Source organism: Neoarius graeffei, chromosome 17 (assembly GCF_027579695.1).
Source record: "Neoarius graeffei isolate fNeoGra1 chromosome 17, fNeoGra1.pri, whole genome shotgun sequence".
Classification (NCBI taxonomy): Eukaryota; Metazoa; Chordata; class Actinopteri; order Siluriformes; family Ariidae; genus Neoarius; species Neoarius graeffei.
In genome coordinates this window covers 32283022-32298659 of record NC_083585.1, presented here as the reverse complement: position 1 = coordinate 32298659, position 15638 = coordinate 32283022, and the positions used below count along the sequence as shown (strand labels likewise).

General features: G+C 39.2%; 1 protein-coding gene and 1 long non-coding RNA gene across 4 annotated transcripts in view; one reads left to right on the top strand and one right to left on the bottom strand.

Annotated features, from left to right (window-relative positions):
- Positions 1–11707, top strand: part of bcas3 (BCAS3 microtubule associated cell migration factor) — a 442206-nt gene extending 430499 nt beyond the window's left edge. For all 3 annotated transcript variants that reach the window (XM_060944029.1, XM_060944028.1, XM_060944030.1), the window contains one exon: positions 9579–11707. In XM_060944029.1, coding sequence (XP_060800012.1) covers positions 9579–9730 — 152 coding nt within the window. In that variant the 3' untranslated portion in view covers positions 9731–11707. The remainder of the gene's footprint in view (positions 1–9578) is intronic.
- A 589-nt stretch (positions 11708–12296) lies between these two features.
- The window catches only part of LOC132901558 (uncharacterized), an 8692-nt gene continuing 5350 nt past the window's right edge, over positions 12297–15638 (bottom strand). The window contains exon 3 of the long non-coding RNA XR_009656870.1: positions 12297–12846. This is a non-coding gene — a long non-coding RNA (uncharacterized LOC132901558). The remainder of the gene's footprint in view (positions 12847–15638) is intronic.

Sequence of the window (15638 nt, the reverse complement as noted above, 5' to 3'; positions counted from 1 at the left end):
CTTATGGCTTACCAGACGTAGTTTTCACGACCGTGTCAGTGGATATGGAACTCTTCTTCCCTGAAAGACAGAAATATACTGACTAGTGGCAATTGAGCACGAGGAATTTATGATTTGATACTTATGAAGTTATCTGTCTCTACATGTGACCCCTAAAAGTGTAAAATAATTTTATATCTAGAGACTATTGTCACACCACTAAAGACCCAATCCACCACCCCCCGCCCCAAGCCTTTTCTCAGGTTCCCACTTCCCGGAATTTTTTATTAGAGCAAGTCATAAACGTGTGTTGCGAATAACCACATGGATATACTGAAATAAATACATGGCGAACCTGAGATGAAATGGTCACTGCACAGGCGCCAGTGATCGTTCTTTCCAGTTGGTTCCCATGCCTTGTTCTTGTTGTTTGCATCGGCCCGGCTGATAGCAGCAATCCACTTTGCATGCCTGTCAGGGTCCCGTGGCAGCCTATGAAACTTTCTTCCCAATTTCTGACCTCTCCTGTTGCGGCATTTATATGCCATACAACTCTCCGGCATTGTGGCAGGGTAATATTTGAAGATTTGGGCGAAAAAAAACAAAACAAAGTCAGTGTTGGAAAGACGGCGGAAATATGGCGTTTGACCGACAAAATGGCGACTGCTTACAATCTGGAGCGGATGTGATGTCACGTGCAAGATCTCTATCCCTGCTCCTGAAGGCAGCCTTCTTCCTGTTGAGGACAGCTTTGACTTCCTGTGTTACCTATGGCTTGTTATTAGGGTAACACCATACAGTCTTAGCGGGGGAGACCACGTCTGCACAGAAGTTGAGGTAATCTGTCAGACAGTGTGTCAGCCCCTCTATTACCCCTTTTCCACCAAATCAGTTCCAGGGCTGGTTCGGGGCCAGTGCTGGTTCACAACTCGTTCAACTCGCGAGCCAGCTGAGAACCAGTTTGCTTTTCCATAGCTCGCGGTGCTAAGGGAAGCCACGTCATTACGTCACTGTATACATCAGTTACGTCATTGTATACGTCAGTTATGTCGCTGTATACGTCAGTTGCGTCGCTACGTTTGCATAAACCTTGGTGCGAATATCGAAGCAAAAACAACACGGAAGAAGCAGCAGCAGCAACAACAATAATAATAATGGATGATTTCGCGTTTGTACAGCTGCTGCTTCTCGTCGCTTAAAAATGGCGATTTCTCGTGGTCTTGTTATTGTTGTTGGTCTTAACAAACCCCCCACCCCCCCGCTGACGTAAGCGGTTCTTTCCTCTGGCCCAGCAGAGTGTTGGTGCTAGCCTGGAACCGGTTTTCTGGCCCCAGAGCCAGTTCTTTGTCAGTAGAAACAGAAAACCCGGTTCCAAACTAAGCACTGGCTCCGAACCAGCCCTGGAACTGCTTTGGTGGAAAAGGGGCATATGTCCTCACAGTGTGGGCTAAGCAGCACATCCCAGTCCATGATGTCATAGCAGTCTCTGAGGGCATCTTCCATTTCAGGGGACCATGTCCTGATGGAGCTAGTTGTTGCAGGCTGCCTTTGAACCAGGGGTGTGTACTTCGGCTGTAGAAGAACCAGGTTGTGGTCAGACTTCCCTAGTAGGGGGAGGAGTGTGACTCTGTATGCATCCCTCACATTAGCGTACAGCAAGTCAATTGTCCTGTTGTTCCTTGTTGGACAATCCACAGCCTGGTAAAAAGCAGCCAAAGTAGAGTCCAAAGTAGCGTGATTAAAGTCCCCAGAAATGATGATAAATGCTTCAGAGTGCTGTGTCTGCAGCCTTGCTGTGACAGAGTGAATCCTCTCACATGCCTTGACTTGACATGCAGCGGCTGCATCTGCCCTCGGAGGGATGTAAACACAGATCACATGACTGAACTCCCTTGGCAGATAATATGGCCGCAGGCTAACGGCTAGCAGCTCCAAGTCCGGGCAACATAAAACTGTCTTTATGGAGATATGTCCCGGGTTACACCAGCGATTGTTAACATAAATGATGAGTCCCCCACCTTTGCTTTTCCCACATGTGTTAGTGTCTCTGTCGGCTCTCACAGCAGTGAATCCCTGCAGGTCCATGTTAGCATCCGGTACGAGGTGTGTTAGCCATGTCTCTGTAAAGATAAATAAGCTGCTCTCCCGGTAAATCCGCTGGTTGTTCAGAGCTGAAAGCTCGTCAACTTTATTCGGCACCGAGTTCACATTCCCCATGATAACGGAGGGAATGGATGGTTTGTAGCGCCACCAGTTGTCCGCTAGCCTAGCCTTTAGCTTAGCTCCAGCTTTGCAGCCCCTGGGTTTCCTCCTCAGCTCGGCCGGGATGGGGTGTCGTATCCCGGCTCATCCCATTGTTTTCAGGGCCAGCAGCTCCTCTCTCGAATAAGTGAGAAAACTGGCTCCTGGTTGCGTGTTAAAGTTAAATATATCCATGTTATATAGTTAAACACACTATATCTTCGTAAGAAGAGTAAAAAAGGTGGAAAAAAAGAGCTTTAAAGAGCTAAAAACCACAAAGCTCCTGGAGAGGCAGCCGTCTCACACAGCGCCCGTACATTCAATGATGCACACTGTCGTGTGAGCCTTTCTAGCAAGCATTCTTAAAAAACACCACCATCACACAAATAGCGTTCCTCTTATTCTTATCTGTCATCGGATCTGTTTAGCAAACATCTGTTCATTCCAAATAACATGTTCGGTTATATCCCTCGAATGCATATTTACTTCAGTAACTCATTTTTTTTTTAGATGGAAGTGTTTGTTGCACTAGAGGGAGCCTAATTCCTTTAGAGAAGCATTATTTTCGACTGGTACTGTGAAACTGGGCTTGGGGTCCCGTTTTAGCTGCTATGAGTATGTTCTACTAGATTGCATGCATGCACTGCTGCTGACTTGTGACACCTAAGTTAATTGAGAACAATAGAATATTTACTTTATTTATTCCAAGATGCGGATCCAAGATAATAATAAATCCTTTGTAAAGCAAGTATGTAAATTTTTCTTGATCAGGGGTCCCCGAATGTAATTAACAATGAGAACCAGACCACAGGACAGCATGTTTAACAAGCAATATGGAAGCAGAAGGGAGTCAGGGTTGATGGGAATAATAAGAAAATGAATATAGAGATTATAAATAAATAAACAAAAGTGCAATAATGTTATTATAAAAGTATAGAGTTTTATGATCTACAGGCTACATTAGTATAGATGCTGTGCTGTGTTTGTGTCTATGTACAGTATGATGCTGTGAATTTGCTGTTGCTACGTCACTGATGCCTAAACTGTGGCTGATAGTGTAACTTTTTCAACCCAGCAGCAGGATTGCTATTGCTGTTTTTCAGTTGCTAGAAAAATGGACAAAAGTTCTCCATCGTTTACCTCTTCCTATCAATATAATATGATAATATAGTCAGTATACCATATTATTCTATCCACATTCACTAGATATGAGCAATCGCGTGCTCTGATTGGCTACTGTACTGCTAGGATATCAGCTCATATACTGTGAGTAGAGAAAAACAAAATGGTGGAGCGTGTTGCTGAACCAACCGAGGACGAAATAAAAACTCTACTCGAAAACAAAACTCCAAAAATTATCAAGTGTTTAAAAGAAACAGAATAGCTAAAAGAATATAGTTTCCCCCCCATATCTCCTGTTTCCCCCAAATCCACTGTTCCACAGATGTAAATGATGTATGTGTTAATGACATTAGATATTAAATTGTGAGCAGCAGACTTTTTAGGAAAGCAAAGAAGAGAAAGCAAGTGGAACGAGTGAAAGTACATCTGTCTAATGGCTTCAACCTGTGGAAAGTACACACCGTTTTTAATATTGTGAACAAAGCTATTTATCTCTTTCCGTCAATCTTTTTTTTTTTTTTTTTTTGCATTTCCTCATCTCTTGATTTTCACACAGCATGCAAACCCTTTATCACAAATAAAATATTGACTGTGGATCTGCTTGCAGAATGGTCACAGTTGCACAAATTGTGTTGAGGCATCATTGTTCATGCTGAATGTGCTTCAGACGTACAGATTTATCCATGGCCTTTATTAAAGTGAATCTCTCTTGTTTATGCTAAGGGGACTTGATGATCTGTAGGCTAATGTGAACTGGGTTAGTGTGAGAACTAAAGCTGTTCTTAGTAAAAGACCATCTGAGTGCAGGTTCCTGCAGTTCCTCAGGCTGCAGGAAGTGTGAGGAATCATTGTATCTGTGCAGAAGTGAAGCTTTGGTCATCACCACTATCTATTAGACACTATAGAGCCCAGCTCTGGAGCTAGCATGCTGACTGCACTCATTAATCCAAGGAATATTTAGGATTAGAGACAACAATCACATCAGCTAATTGAATCAAAACACAACTTAGGCTGGAGGATGGAGGGATTTGTAATTGTAAATGGCATGAACCTTGCATCCTGCCAGCCTGGATTTTAGTCTCAGGCTTAAAGCGGTTCGGTCAGTTACATTGCCAGCTGTAATAAATCTTTATTTCAGTAACATTTACAGATTTTAATTTGACAAATTTCAGTGCTCATTGTATACACTAGTGTTGCTGGTCATTTAATTAAAGCATCAGTCACAGTTGATGTGTGTGTGTGTGTTTTAGGAGGCTGTACATCTCAATTAGCCTTTGATTTTATTAACTTGGGTTATAACGTCTACAACTCCTCAATACGAAGAACAGTAAAGATTGAAGTTTGAGTTATTCTCACTTACATTAATTAATTAAAGTGTATATTATGGATAAAGATAGTAAACATTGTCTTAAATGTTGACAAAATGTGGATTATTGTAAGTTCTGTGTTCGCCTTTTAAAAATCCTTCTCACTCCCCAGTAACAATTTAATCTTTCTGCCTAAAACACAATGTGGAAAAATTGGTCGATGTGAAATTACAGCTGTTGTCACATCTGTGCTAATGCATTACCACTGCCTTTTTCATGTTAGAAATTACATGAGTATATTTTTGTGAGTGCATTTGCACATGCTGTGCAGAAAGGGCTGGCACTTATCACTCTGCTGTGTTCAGCCAGGAGCAGAACTACACTATTGTCCATCAAATCCGTGTGTGCCGGATGCTGTACCACGATGTACTGCTTATATTTATTCTGTGCCACTAGTACCGTCTCTTCTCATGATTGACCTCCTGACCGCTCCGTCCTCCAGAACAGAAGCTGGCCCCTGCATGCATGTAGATGTTCTTCACTCAAAAAGTCCACATGCAGGAATGTCAGGAGCCCTGCAGCTCCTGCGTTATCTCCACTCAGTCAGCATGGCTCTATGTCTAATGAGAATTTGAGAAATGTGCCTTTGGCGGCCTTCTGAGCTGCAGGCTGGAGTGCGTTAGGGCACGGCAGGTTACACTAGGTTTTCATTAGGTGTAATTGAAAGCGGGCTTCGGTGGGTGCACTGAGGGTCCTGCCACCTTTACCTGTCCAGCCCTGAAAGCATTCTTTAATGAGGTTGAAATATGGAGACTCGGTTCTTATTAATAAGCTTCTCCACTTTTGCCTCTTCACCCCTGTGTTATGGCGGATGGTGCCTGAGTGTCGGAGCCTTGATTGTTTTCATAACTTGTTGGCGTAACCCTTTGGCAGGTCCTTTACTTTCAGGCTGGAAAATGGTGTCACCCATGTACACACACACCCACATACACCTTTCATTTCCAAGTAAATCCATCTTTATTTAAAAAAAAAAGAGTCTAGTGAAAGTAAACGAGTAGGTAAGGGGAGTCGGGGAGCAGTGAAGCATTGAGCAGCAGTAGCGACATCCACAAGGTGTGTGTCTGTTTGTGCCCGCATCTTAAAGGCCATGACAGCGTCGGCCTGAGGAACAGCGTGACGTGAGAACACTAACCAGTGCCAGCTGCGCCACATTGAGATTAAAGTGCAAAACAAAACAATCAGATGGGATAAGTATAGTATTGGTGTGGGTTACAGACTTCATCCCCCCCTCAATCCCTCTCTCTGTCGTGCTCTCTTGCTCTCAATCTCACTCTGTCTCTCTTTGATAGTAAGGGCAGTAATTAGGCAGACTCTCTCACTGCCATTTGCTCAGACCCAGCAGCCTGATTAAGGGCTTTTTGTTTACTTTGATCCTCGTTTCGTTTCTTCCTAATGTACAACTCAATCTGTCTTGGCCACCACAAGCCCCCAGCTGCAACAGTGTGTTCTGAATCAGGAGAAAGCACGCTGAGGAGACAAGGGATACATGCAGGCTCGCTGGCTCTTATTTCCCAATCTTTGTTTTGCTGCTGCAAGACTTGCACAGTGCCTGATTACCTGAGGACCAGCTATTCTGTTCACTGTGAAATGGATTTAAACTGTTGGCTTGACAACTTGACCTCTACATTACCTAGGAGTGCCACTTCTATATGAGTATTTTACAGTAAATGCTAAAGACACATTATGCAATGTTTGTGTATGAAGTTTAGCCAACTATCAGCTTTAAAGTGCAGTTTCGCTGTGACATTGACTCTCCTGGTTTGCTGTTCCAGTGAAGATTCTGGGTTGAAACAGCACCAGGTGTCATGCCCTGGCCACTTTATTACTGTAAGAGGAGTATACGGAGGTATATGAATGTATATACACTTATAATAAATGTATAAAGGTATATAAGTGCATAATTTGAAGAGCTAAATCAAAGACATTAACCAAGACACCATTGGTAATGCTCAAAGAGATGCTACCACCACCACCACCATGCTTCCACCGTGTGATGAACACTGTTGGCTTTCTACCAAATGTAGACCTTTCTGTTGAAACCAAAAAGTTCAAATTTGGTCTTCTTGAAGCAAATGTCTTTATTTGTTTCAAATCAATTCAAGCACTTCCAGAACACGTGTGTAGAGTGGCATGGATACCAGAGGTGAATCAATGCATTTTTAATGGAATGTGTTGGAGAGGTCTATTGGATATAAAGTGTCAATGTTGTGAGAGTGCTTGTGAGGGTATCTGTGACAGCATTATTTACTTTCATTGAAATATTCCTCGCCAGTGCATACCTTCCACTCCAGATTGCTCCGTCTGTGGAGCACATGGTCCATGCTGTCCAGCCCGGAGACTGGACCATGACCTGCAACAGACTGAGTCTGATCACTCTCAGGTTGCAGGATGTCTTGGAGCTGGTGTATATTTAAACCAGAAGGTTCAAGTGCATGTTTGTATCGAGCACTAGGAAAAGCAGTGCTGTGGTCACTTCCCTGGTGCACTCCCTTCACTTTGAGGCAGCAGTGTAGGATTTATGAGCTTCTGTCATGGGGTTATGTGCACAGTGCACTCTCAACAAAGCAAACACACACCCTTACTGTCCTCCCTGCTGAGCACATATCATCCGGTGGAATGTAGCCACCCGAAGCCTTGCCACCCTGCTTTCTTCTAAACCTGCCGCTTAGGTCATGAGGCCACATCCAACCTGACACCCTTCTCCTAATTCACATCAAAGTCGCTTTTGGAATATGCTTTCGACCATTTTCAATGGCAACGTCACAAAAGTATTTTCATCTGCTTCGATCAATTTTATGGCTTTGATGAAAACATAATCAAGAGAATATGCTGTAATAAAGATTTATGTATCTGTTAGTCAGCAAGAGAATACCATTCTGTAAATAGTATAATGCTAAACTACAGAAATGCTTGTGTCCCATAATCCGAGCACACAGATTCTAACCGATGTGTTATTTCACACTGGTCTGATTTCTCCAAAACAAGCCTCAATTCTTTATAAAAATACCAAACTTAGGAAACATTTCAACACACGTATAAGCATACATATAAAAGAATTACTAGTTAAATTATGTTTGACTATTTGTACAGTATATTCCTCGTAGCTGGTATTATTACTTTTAGTTTATTATGCCATAAATATCTATGTAATAATTTGAACAAATATTATACTAGATTATGAATTATTGATTCTGCTGGGTGAATATACCATGTAATAAGATAAACTTTATTCATCCCTCGGTGGGGAAATGTACATGTTCCAGCAGCTCACAGATAGAAAATGGTCAGGAATAGACAGTAACAACAAAATAGAATGCAATAAAAGTATAAAAAATGAATAAAATAAATAAAAAAGGAAAAAAAACACAGGCCATGTATATAGTGTACACAACAAAATAAGAAAGGAACTTAAATAAGAGTATTATTTCACCTGAAGTGGCAATATTGCACTAATAAAATACTGGCAACTGAAATATAAATATTGCACTATGTAGTGAATGTTATTGCACAGCATAATATAACTAACGAGGATGGAATATGTGAGTAAAGTAACCAATAAATGACAAAAAAAACACAGACTATGAACATAATCGTACATAACAATTATGAGAGTGAGGCATGGAAAAAGAAAATATTTGCAAATATAAAGGATATTGTCCCAAATAGTAGTAATATTGCACAGCAGAAGTAGAAAATGGCGATGAGATGCGGAATCAAGTGACAAAAAGTGATAGTGACATTGAAAGACAGTGCTACATTACACCAGGCTGTCACTGAAAAGGTGGATGTTTAAAGGGAAAAAAATTGGGCAGTATATGGGCTTATGGCAATATGGGCTTTTTTAAATCTGCTGAAATTAAGGTTAATCTACATGTGATTCCCTGCTGTCCCATTTTGAGTAAATATGTTCAAATAGAATCCATTGTATATGTAGTTTTCATGAATAACGTCCAGTCACTAATGTACATCACTCAGATAGAATCTCTTAAATGGCCTTTATAGTGTGTTTAATTTTATCCCTGAATGTGCAGCTTATCCTTTGTAGTTATTTTCTAACACACTTCAGCAGCACCGACGTGTGGAATCATCCAACCTTTATTTCATTCTGTAACATAATGGAGGCTGCAGATTATTTTCAGGTTTATTTAATGTTTTTTTCATGGTTTATTTAGTTTTATTTCAAGGTATAAAATAAACAGAGATCCATTCCATAACGATACAACAATACAACAGAAAATCTAATAAGAATGGCACAATAAACCAAACCTCACTCCCACCTATCCATCCCCCACCCCATTCTATCCACCCTACTCTACCCGCCCACTTGCCACCCACCACCCATTAACCCACAGATTTATTTAATGTTTATCTACAATTTTCAGATCATTTACATTCCGGCACACAGGAATTATAATCTATTTGAAATTAGCAGAAAAATAGTTGTCTGGTTCTTTAAAAATTATATTCATAAATTATCAATGTTATCAGTTACCTCAAGTTGTGGAATCTGCGTACTGTGTCGGAAGACTGTAGGAGTTTTGTTTAGTTTTAGTCAAGGACATCTGACCAAGATATTAAAGTAATTCATTCATATAACAAATCAGTCTTGCCACTCAATGCTAAGAAGGAATTGATCAAATCCATTATCTCCGTAAATGATGTGTAATTTTAAATCCTGTTTGACACTTTCATAGACTCTTTTTGCATTTCAATATATCCTCCCCTTTCAGTTCAGCTGATGAGGCTGAACACGTATCGTTACAAAAGAACCTTTATGTGTAAATTTACGTCTGCAGACATTGTTTACGTTCTCTGCATTTTCCATCCACGGTTTCTTTTCTCTTATCTGTGTCTTGTTCTGTCTTTCAGCGGAACTGCAGAGAGAAGGCAGCATTGAGACGCTGAGTAACAGCTCAGGCTCGACAAGTGGCAGCATTCCTCGTAACTTTGAAGGTTACCGCTCTCCTCTGCCCACCAACGAGAGCCAGCCGCTCAGCCTTTACCCCACAGCTTTCCCCTAGAGCACTTTCCGTCCCATCACAGCGAAGTGCTTCCCTTCCTCTGTCCGGATGGATGTTGTGGTGTGCAGTGTTGGCTTCACCTTCCGCCCAACCGTCAAGTGAAGAGCAGTGAAAATCTTTTCACATCAGGGTGGAAATGGAGATGAGACCTGCATGCAGGCTTTCAGTCAATGGGACACTTGATTCTTACTTGTGTAACAAACAAATGTCTTGTGGGGGGTTGGGGGGGAGGGGAAAGTTTGGCTCCAGCTCCGACAAGTGATTCATCTTGTGTAAAGTCTGCCACAGCTGCCATTTTGTCCCTCTCTCAAATACAAGATGTTGAATAGTTTGAAAAATTTCTCGTGTGCAGTCGAGACATTTTCATCCCAGTATATCATGGGGCATTGGTGTGTGTTCATGCCGTAACTTCATGTATGTGTTTATTATTCAACATGTTCTTTGTGTCTTGATTCCTTTTCAGTCAAAAGTTTGGACATTTCAGTTTGAATTTGTGTTTTCTTTGGCTTAATATGTGTTTTCAATAAAGACTTCTCATTGAAATTTATTTCTATGGGAAATTTAAATACTGATGTTAATGCCAAATGTACTTCTGAATCAAGAGATCATTTTAACAAGTAAGTACTGTTTTTATGTTTTTTAATTCAATACAGTATTTTCCCCTAAAAACGTATTTTCCATGTCGAATAAATACTCAGCCTTTTGGGAAATTTGTAGAAAAGCCTCGTGGGTGTAGCTCGTTCAGGAAGATCCCAGGAGTGGGCAAAGCTTCGTCAGAGATACAGAATTTCAAATGTAAAAAATAGTGGTATATTTGAACACTTTTCCTGCTCGCTGTATAATTCCAAACAAGTTAAATTTCTTTGTTTTACTATCTGCATTACATTATCTATAGTAGAAAATAGTAAACCCGAGGAAACGGTATGTCCAAGCGTTTGACTGCTAGTGTACATTTCAGAGGGAGATCAAGGCACACTGCGTTTTAATGCAAACTTTATTCGACTTGTTGCTAAATCTTGATTTTGCCTTTGTATTAAGTATAATTATGCTATTTACATTAAATGTCATTTTACAATCATACAAAACCATACAAACATTACATTTATCACATAAGACATAAAATATTTTCAGTCTATTTTAGTATTTTATATAATTACTTGAGAGGAAATATAACTAAACTGTTTTTTTCTTCCGAGATTATTATTATTATTATTATTAGTGGTTGCAAATGTAGACTAAACTGCTAGTTATATTATAATGTTACATATAATTTCTCTGTATATTTGATTCTCTGTTCCATTATGTCCATGAATGATTTTTTTTTTGGGTGGGGGGTGTCTTTTGGACTAAATTCATCTAAAATGTTGGTGTGTGTGATGGATGTCCTGTGTTTGCCTTTTTAATGTATTGATTACTGCAGGGTTAATTATTTCCTAGTAAATGAGCCACTTAGTGTTGATTTCCTTTTATAAATGTTTAGGATATGCCTTGTGAAACATTTTTACTCAGCATCTCTTTAGGTGTGGGAGGTCTGTGTGTAATGTCATGTTTAGAGGGAGTTAATAATGACGTAGCAAATCTTTATCTCTCTGAACAAACATACACATGCACACACTCTTATCAGACTTTTCTAAAGGAGCTGTTCTCTTGAACTGGATTAGACAGGACATAACATGACAGGACATAAATAAAGATATCCGGTGATATCGATGAAGGTTTTGCTGTAATAGCTTTCAGCTCAGCTTGCGGTGTAATGAAAGCTGTTATGGTTGGACTGGACAGCGTCGTGCATGCAGCAGCACTGAGGTGCATGTGATGTGAAGGGATTGCTGGCCTCACTTGCTGAATGATTTACAAAGGTCAATATTGGCATGACTGTATTGCCATGAATGCACTGCACATGCTTTTTGTGAACTGTAATATGCTTTTGAATGACACTGATTTAATCCTGTTGAATATAAATCCTTGCAATTGAAATGATCTGTCAAATGCTTTGTGTTGATTTATTCTAAAGGATGAACTGTTCATTCTGACCATTTATGGTTATGTGTCAATAGCAAGTACTGAGCTGGGACACGGAATGAAGGGAGAGTAAATAAATAAAACGTAGAGGCTGAGCTAGAAACTCTAATCATTTACATTTCAATTCAATTACTGTACTTCTAAAGGGATTACAACATGTTCCAGTGTTCTCTTAATTGCACAAACCTAAACAGGTGAAAGCAGGTATTTTAGCTTCTTTTAGTTCTTTGAGTTTGTGTGTGTGAGTTTCTTTTTTTTTTTTTTTTTTTTTTTGGGGGGGGGGGTAGTATTAACTGACCATTTAGCAAAATAAAACAAGACTGTGTATTCAGTTGTTATGGTGTATTTTACTTTTAATCAAGTTGCATTCCTTTGTCATCTAATTCTCTTTAAACAGCCAAGTGAGGAATGAGGCATGTTTTTGAAATCTACAGGAATGTGGTTGAATTACAGTATTGTCAGTAATGTAACAGTCCTAAACAATGAATTTCATGAACCTTACCAAAACCCTGCACATAGACAAAACCAGCAACGAAGCCGATACTGCGTCATAACAGTAACCTTTATTATAATCAGTCTTAAAACACACAAAAAACATCTGGTACAATACAGGCTGAAGAATCTCACTATGTACTGACTCGTATCCTGTGAGATAATGAGTTATTAAATGAAAACATTTTAATTGTGACTAACATTTTGAGTAATTGACGCGTTCTAAGTGTGGAAGTGTGTAAAGAGTTAGGTGATGTTGTGTAGGAGCAGAAGATGAATTGTAAATTTTACAAAATCTCAGTCTTATTCTTAAAACCTTATTCTATATTCTTTGTTGAACTCTAATATCCCAGAACCTTCTTGTAAACCCTCGGCACCTGTACATCACTAAGGAGTGGAGAGTCTGAGATAGGATATGACACAAAGGAACAAGTTTAATCTTTCCTTTCTGCAGATCTCCTGTCATGCACTGAACAGATGAGCAGCAGACATGCAGGAACAAACTCACACACATGTACGAGCCTCTCTGCAGTGAGGGCTGTACTCCGTCTGCTAGCTGAGCTCACTGATGGCTGAGAAGATCCCTGGAAGTGAGTCGTACACTACACACACACACACACACACACACAGACAATCATGTCAGGACAGATGGTGAGAGGTGGCAGGATTTCTCTCTCCTCCCACTGGTCCACTGTCAGGTCTTTCTGTTTGGAAGATAAGTTTGGGTGACTAGGGTGCTATAAATCAGAGTAGCAGCTTGAAATAGTGTAGGGCTGAGAAGGAATCTTGAACTTGGTTGGCATTCATCTGACCTTTCAGAAGAAGTATAAAAATCTACTTTTCATGACTCCAAGGGGACTGGCACATGCACTCAGCCTCAATATTTTAACCATGGTGAACAAGTGCAACAAAAAAAAAAAAAGTACACACACACACCTGCTGCTGCTGCTGCTTCAGGACATGCATCACAGAACACTCATATCCACTTAGTTTCTTAGTTTACTGACACCAGTAATGCACAAATTATTATATTACAGATTTATACCTCCATGTAAACTTAACAATAATAAATCCCTTTTTGTGTAGCACAAAGTACATCCTGTTTTGTGAGCTCAAAAATTAATTATTGATAAACTGTCTTAAAAAGGATCATCTTGACCAGGCTCCTTTGAACTCACGTGCAGGTTGAAAATTAAATAGAAATAAAGCTGAGACCTTTCAGTAACTTGGAATTACATCGAGCTCATGACATGTTCATTTATTGCATTGTTTTATAAATAATTTAACTGACTGTGATTTACAGAATTTGCATACACTGTTTAAATACTGTAGAGCAAAGATACCTTCGGAAATCATGAAATTAAAAGTTTCTACAGAATAAAAAAAATAATATAAAGAGCAGCAAACAATAATAAATGAAACAAAGTGTGTGATGACAGATTGCTTTAGCAGTCTCAGGTACAGTGAGTGCAGTTTTATAATGAAATGAGCTCTAGGTTTTACTGAGCATCTTACAGAACCAGACCCAGTTCTTCTGGACACTCTGACTGTCACACTTGCTTCTTAATTTCGCACCAAAACTCAGCATTGTGATTTTTGTCTGAAATGTAATATGCTGCTTTATTTATTGACATACAAACATTTTTCTGTAGCCTTTAATTTTGTGCTGGAAAACTAATGTTTGGGATTTAAAATGTTTCTGCACTGGCTCAGTAATGTACAGGTCAGAAAATAAATTCTGGACTAAAAAAAATGAGGGTGTCTAAGACTTTTGCACAGTACTGTATATGCTTAATTTATATTTTATAATTATATTATAATTTTTTTAAGTGCCGCAACCTCATTTTTCGTTTGCTTTTGTTCAGAGGTCGAGATGGGAAAATAATCACTAGCTTTTGGGGTTGAATATTAAATGCGGGCCCGGGTGATTAAAATGCGTCATTATAATTACAAAGCACTGATATGGCATGTGCCGGTAATTAATATCTGTACATGGTATGGTTTTTTTTTTAATTGTAGTTCAGTTTCATCTAAAGATCGACCCGTGTATCTTTTTTTCTGAGTTATTATGCAGTTTCTTTAAGTTCTTCAGAGAAACACAGTCCCTCTGAATTGTACTGGGTGTGTAACATGCGCGTTGTGTGAGAGATATATATTTATTTTCATCACAATCTTAGACTACTGAAATCAAATAAGCCTAAAGACATCGTTTTCTATGCTGTCAGTCTAACAGAATCAATTAGAAACGAATCACTAAATTAGTTGAAAATAAATTGCTGGTTGCAAAACGTTTTGATTTCTTGAAATTATTTCAAATCTCCATCTAAATATTTACTTTCATGCCTCAGTGTGGAAAAAAATGGCACAGCTTATAAAATTAATATAGTTCTGAATGGATATAAGGTCATAATCGATTTTTTAAGTTAACAATTTTATTATTATTATTATTATTATTATTATTATTATTATTATTATTATTATTATTATTATTATTATTGTGCATTAGCAGCTGATTGGAAGCTGGTGAACACTTGTTGCATTTCAGGGCACCGAGGACACTGTGGAAAGAGGTGAAGCATTCTATACACTTTCAAATGTGAAATATATATATATATATATATATATATATATATATATATATATATATATATATATGTTTTGAGGGTTATTTGTCTGTGAGTAGAGAAAAGCGCGCATGACAGTGTTAGTCACTGAGACCTTTCAGGTAGCAGGTGTTAGAAAGAGAAATCAGACTCCAAGATGAAAATATGACCTGATTGTTTTGTGAGTATGGATCAGTTATTGTCCAGAGAAGTGAGGCTCTTTTGTATGATTTGTGCCCATTATAGGTCGATGCTTTTCCATAAAAGAGTGGGTAAAAATGCATGCAGTGTTGGTGAGCCTGTCAAAAAAAGAGGATAGTATTTCGTTTTTTTGTTTTTTGTTTTAACTAGGAAACTGGAAAATGTAATCGTTCATGCACAGTATTTTGCACCCTATGACTAGCTGCAGTATGAAACTACTGTACATTTTAAAATGAAGGGAATATAACTATAACTTCTAAACACCTGAGAATAAATGAAAGTATTACTCTTGTCATTTCTTTGTCATTTGCTTGCATATTGTTCCCCAAATTAATTTCTAAATCAACATTCGATGTTATTAATTTCTGGTTATAATATAAGGAATTACATTGCATTAATCATTAAATTTTGTAAATATATAGTATATAATTCACTTACAGTTACAATGTGCTCCTAATGTTCTCAGACAGGTGTATCCTAAGTGCCTGGTGGGGATAAGCGCTGGGAATGTGGCAGTGTGTGCTGTATGAGCTCGAAGCCCGTCCCAGGGGTCATTAGAGCGCCCCCAGCTGTTACCAGCGGGGAAAGGA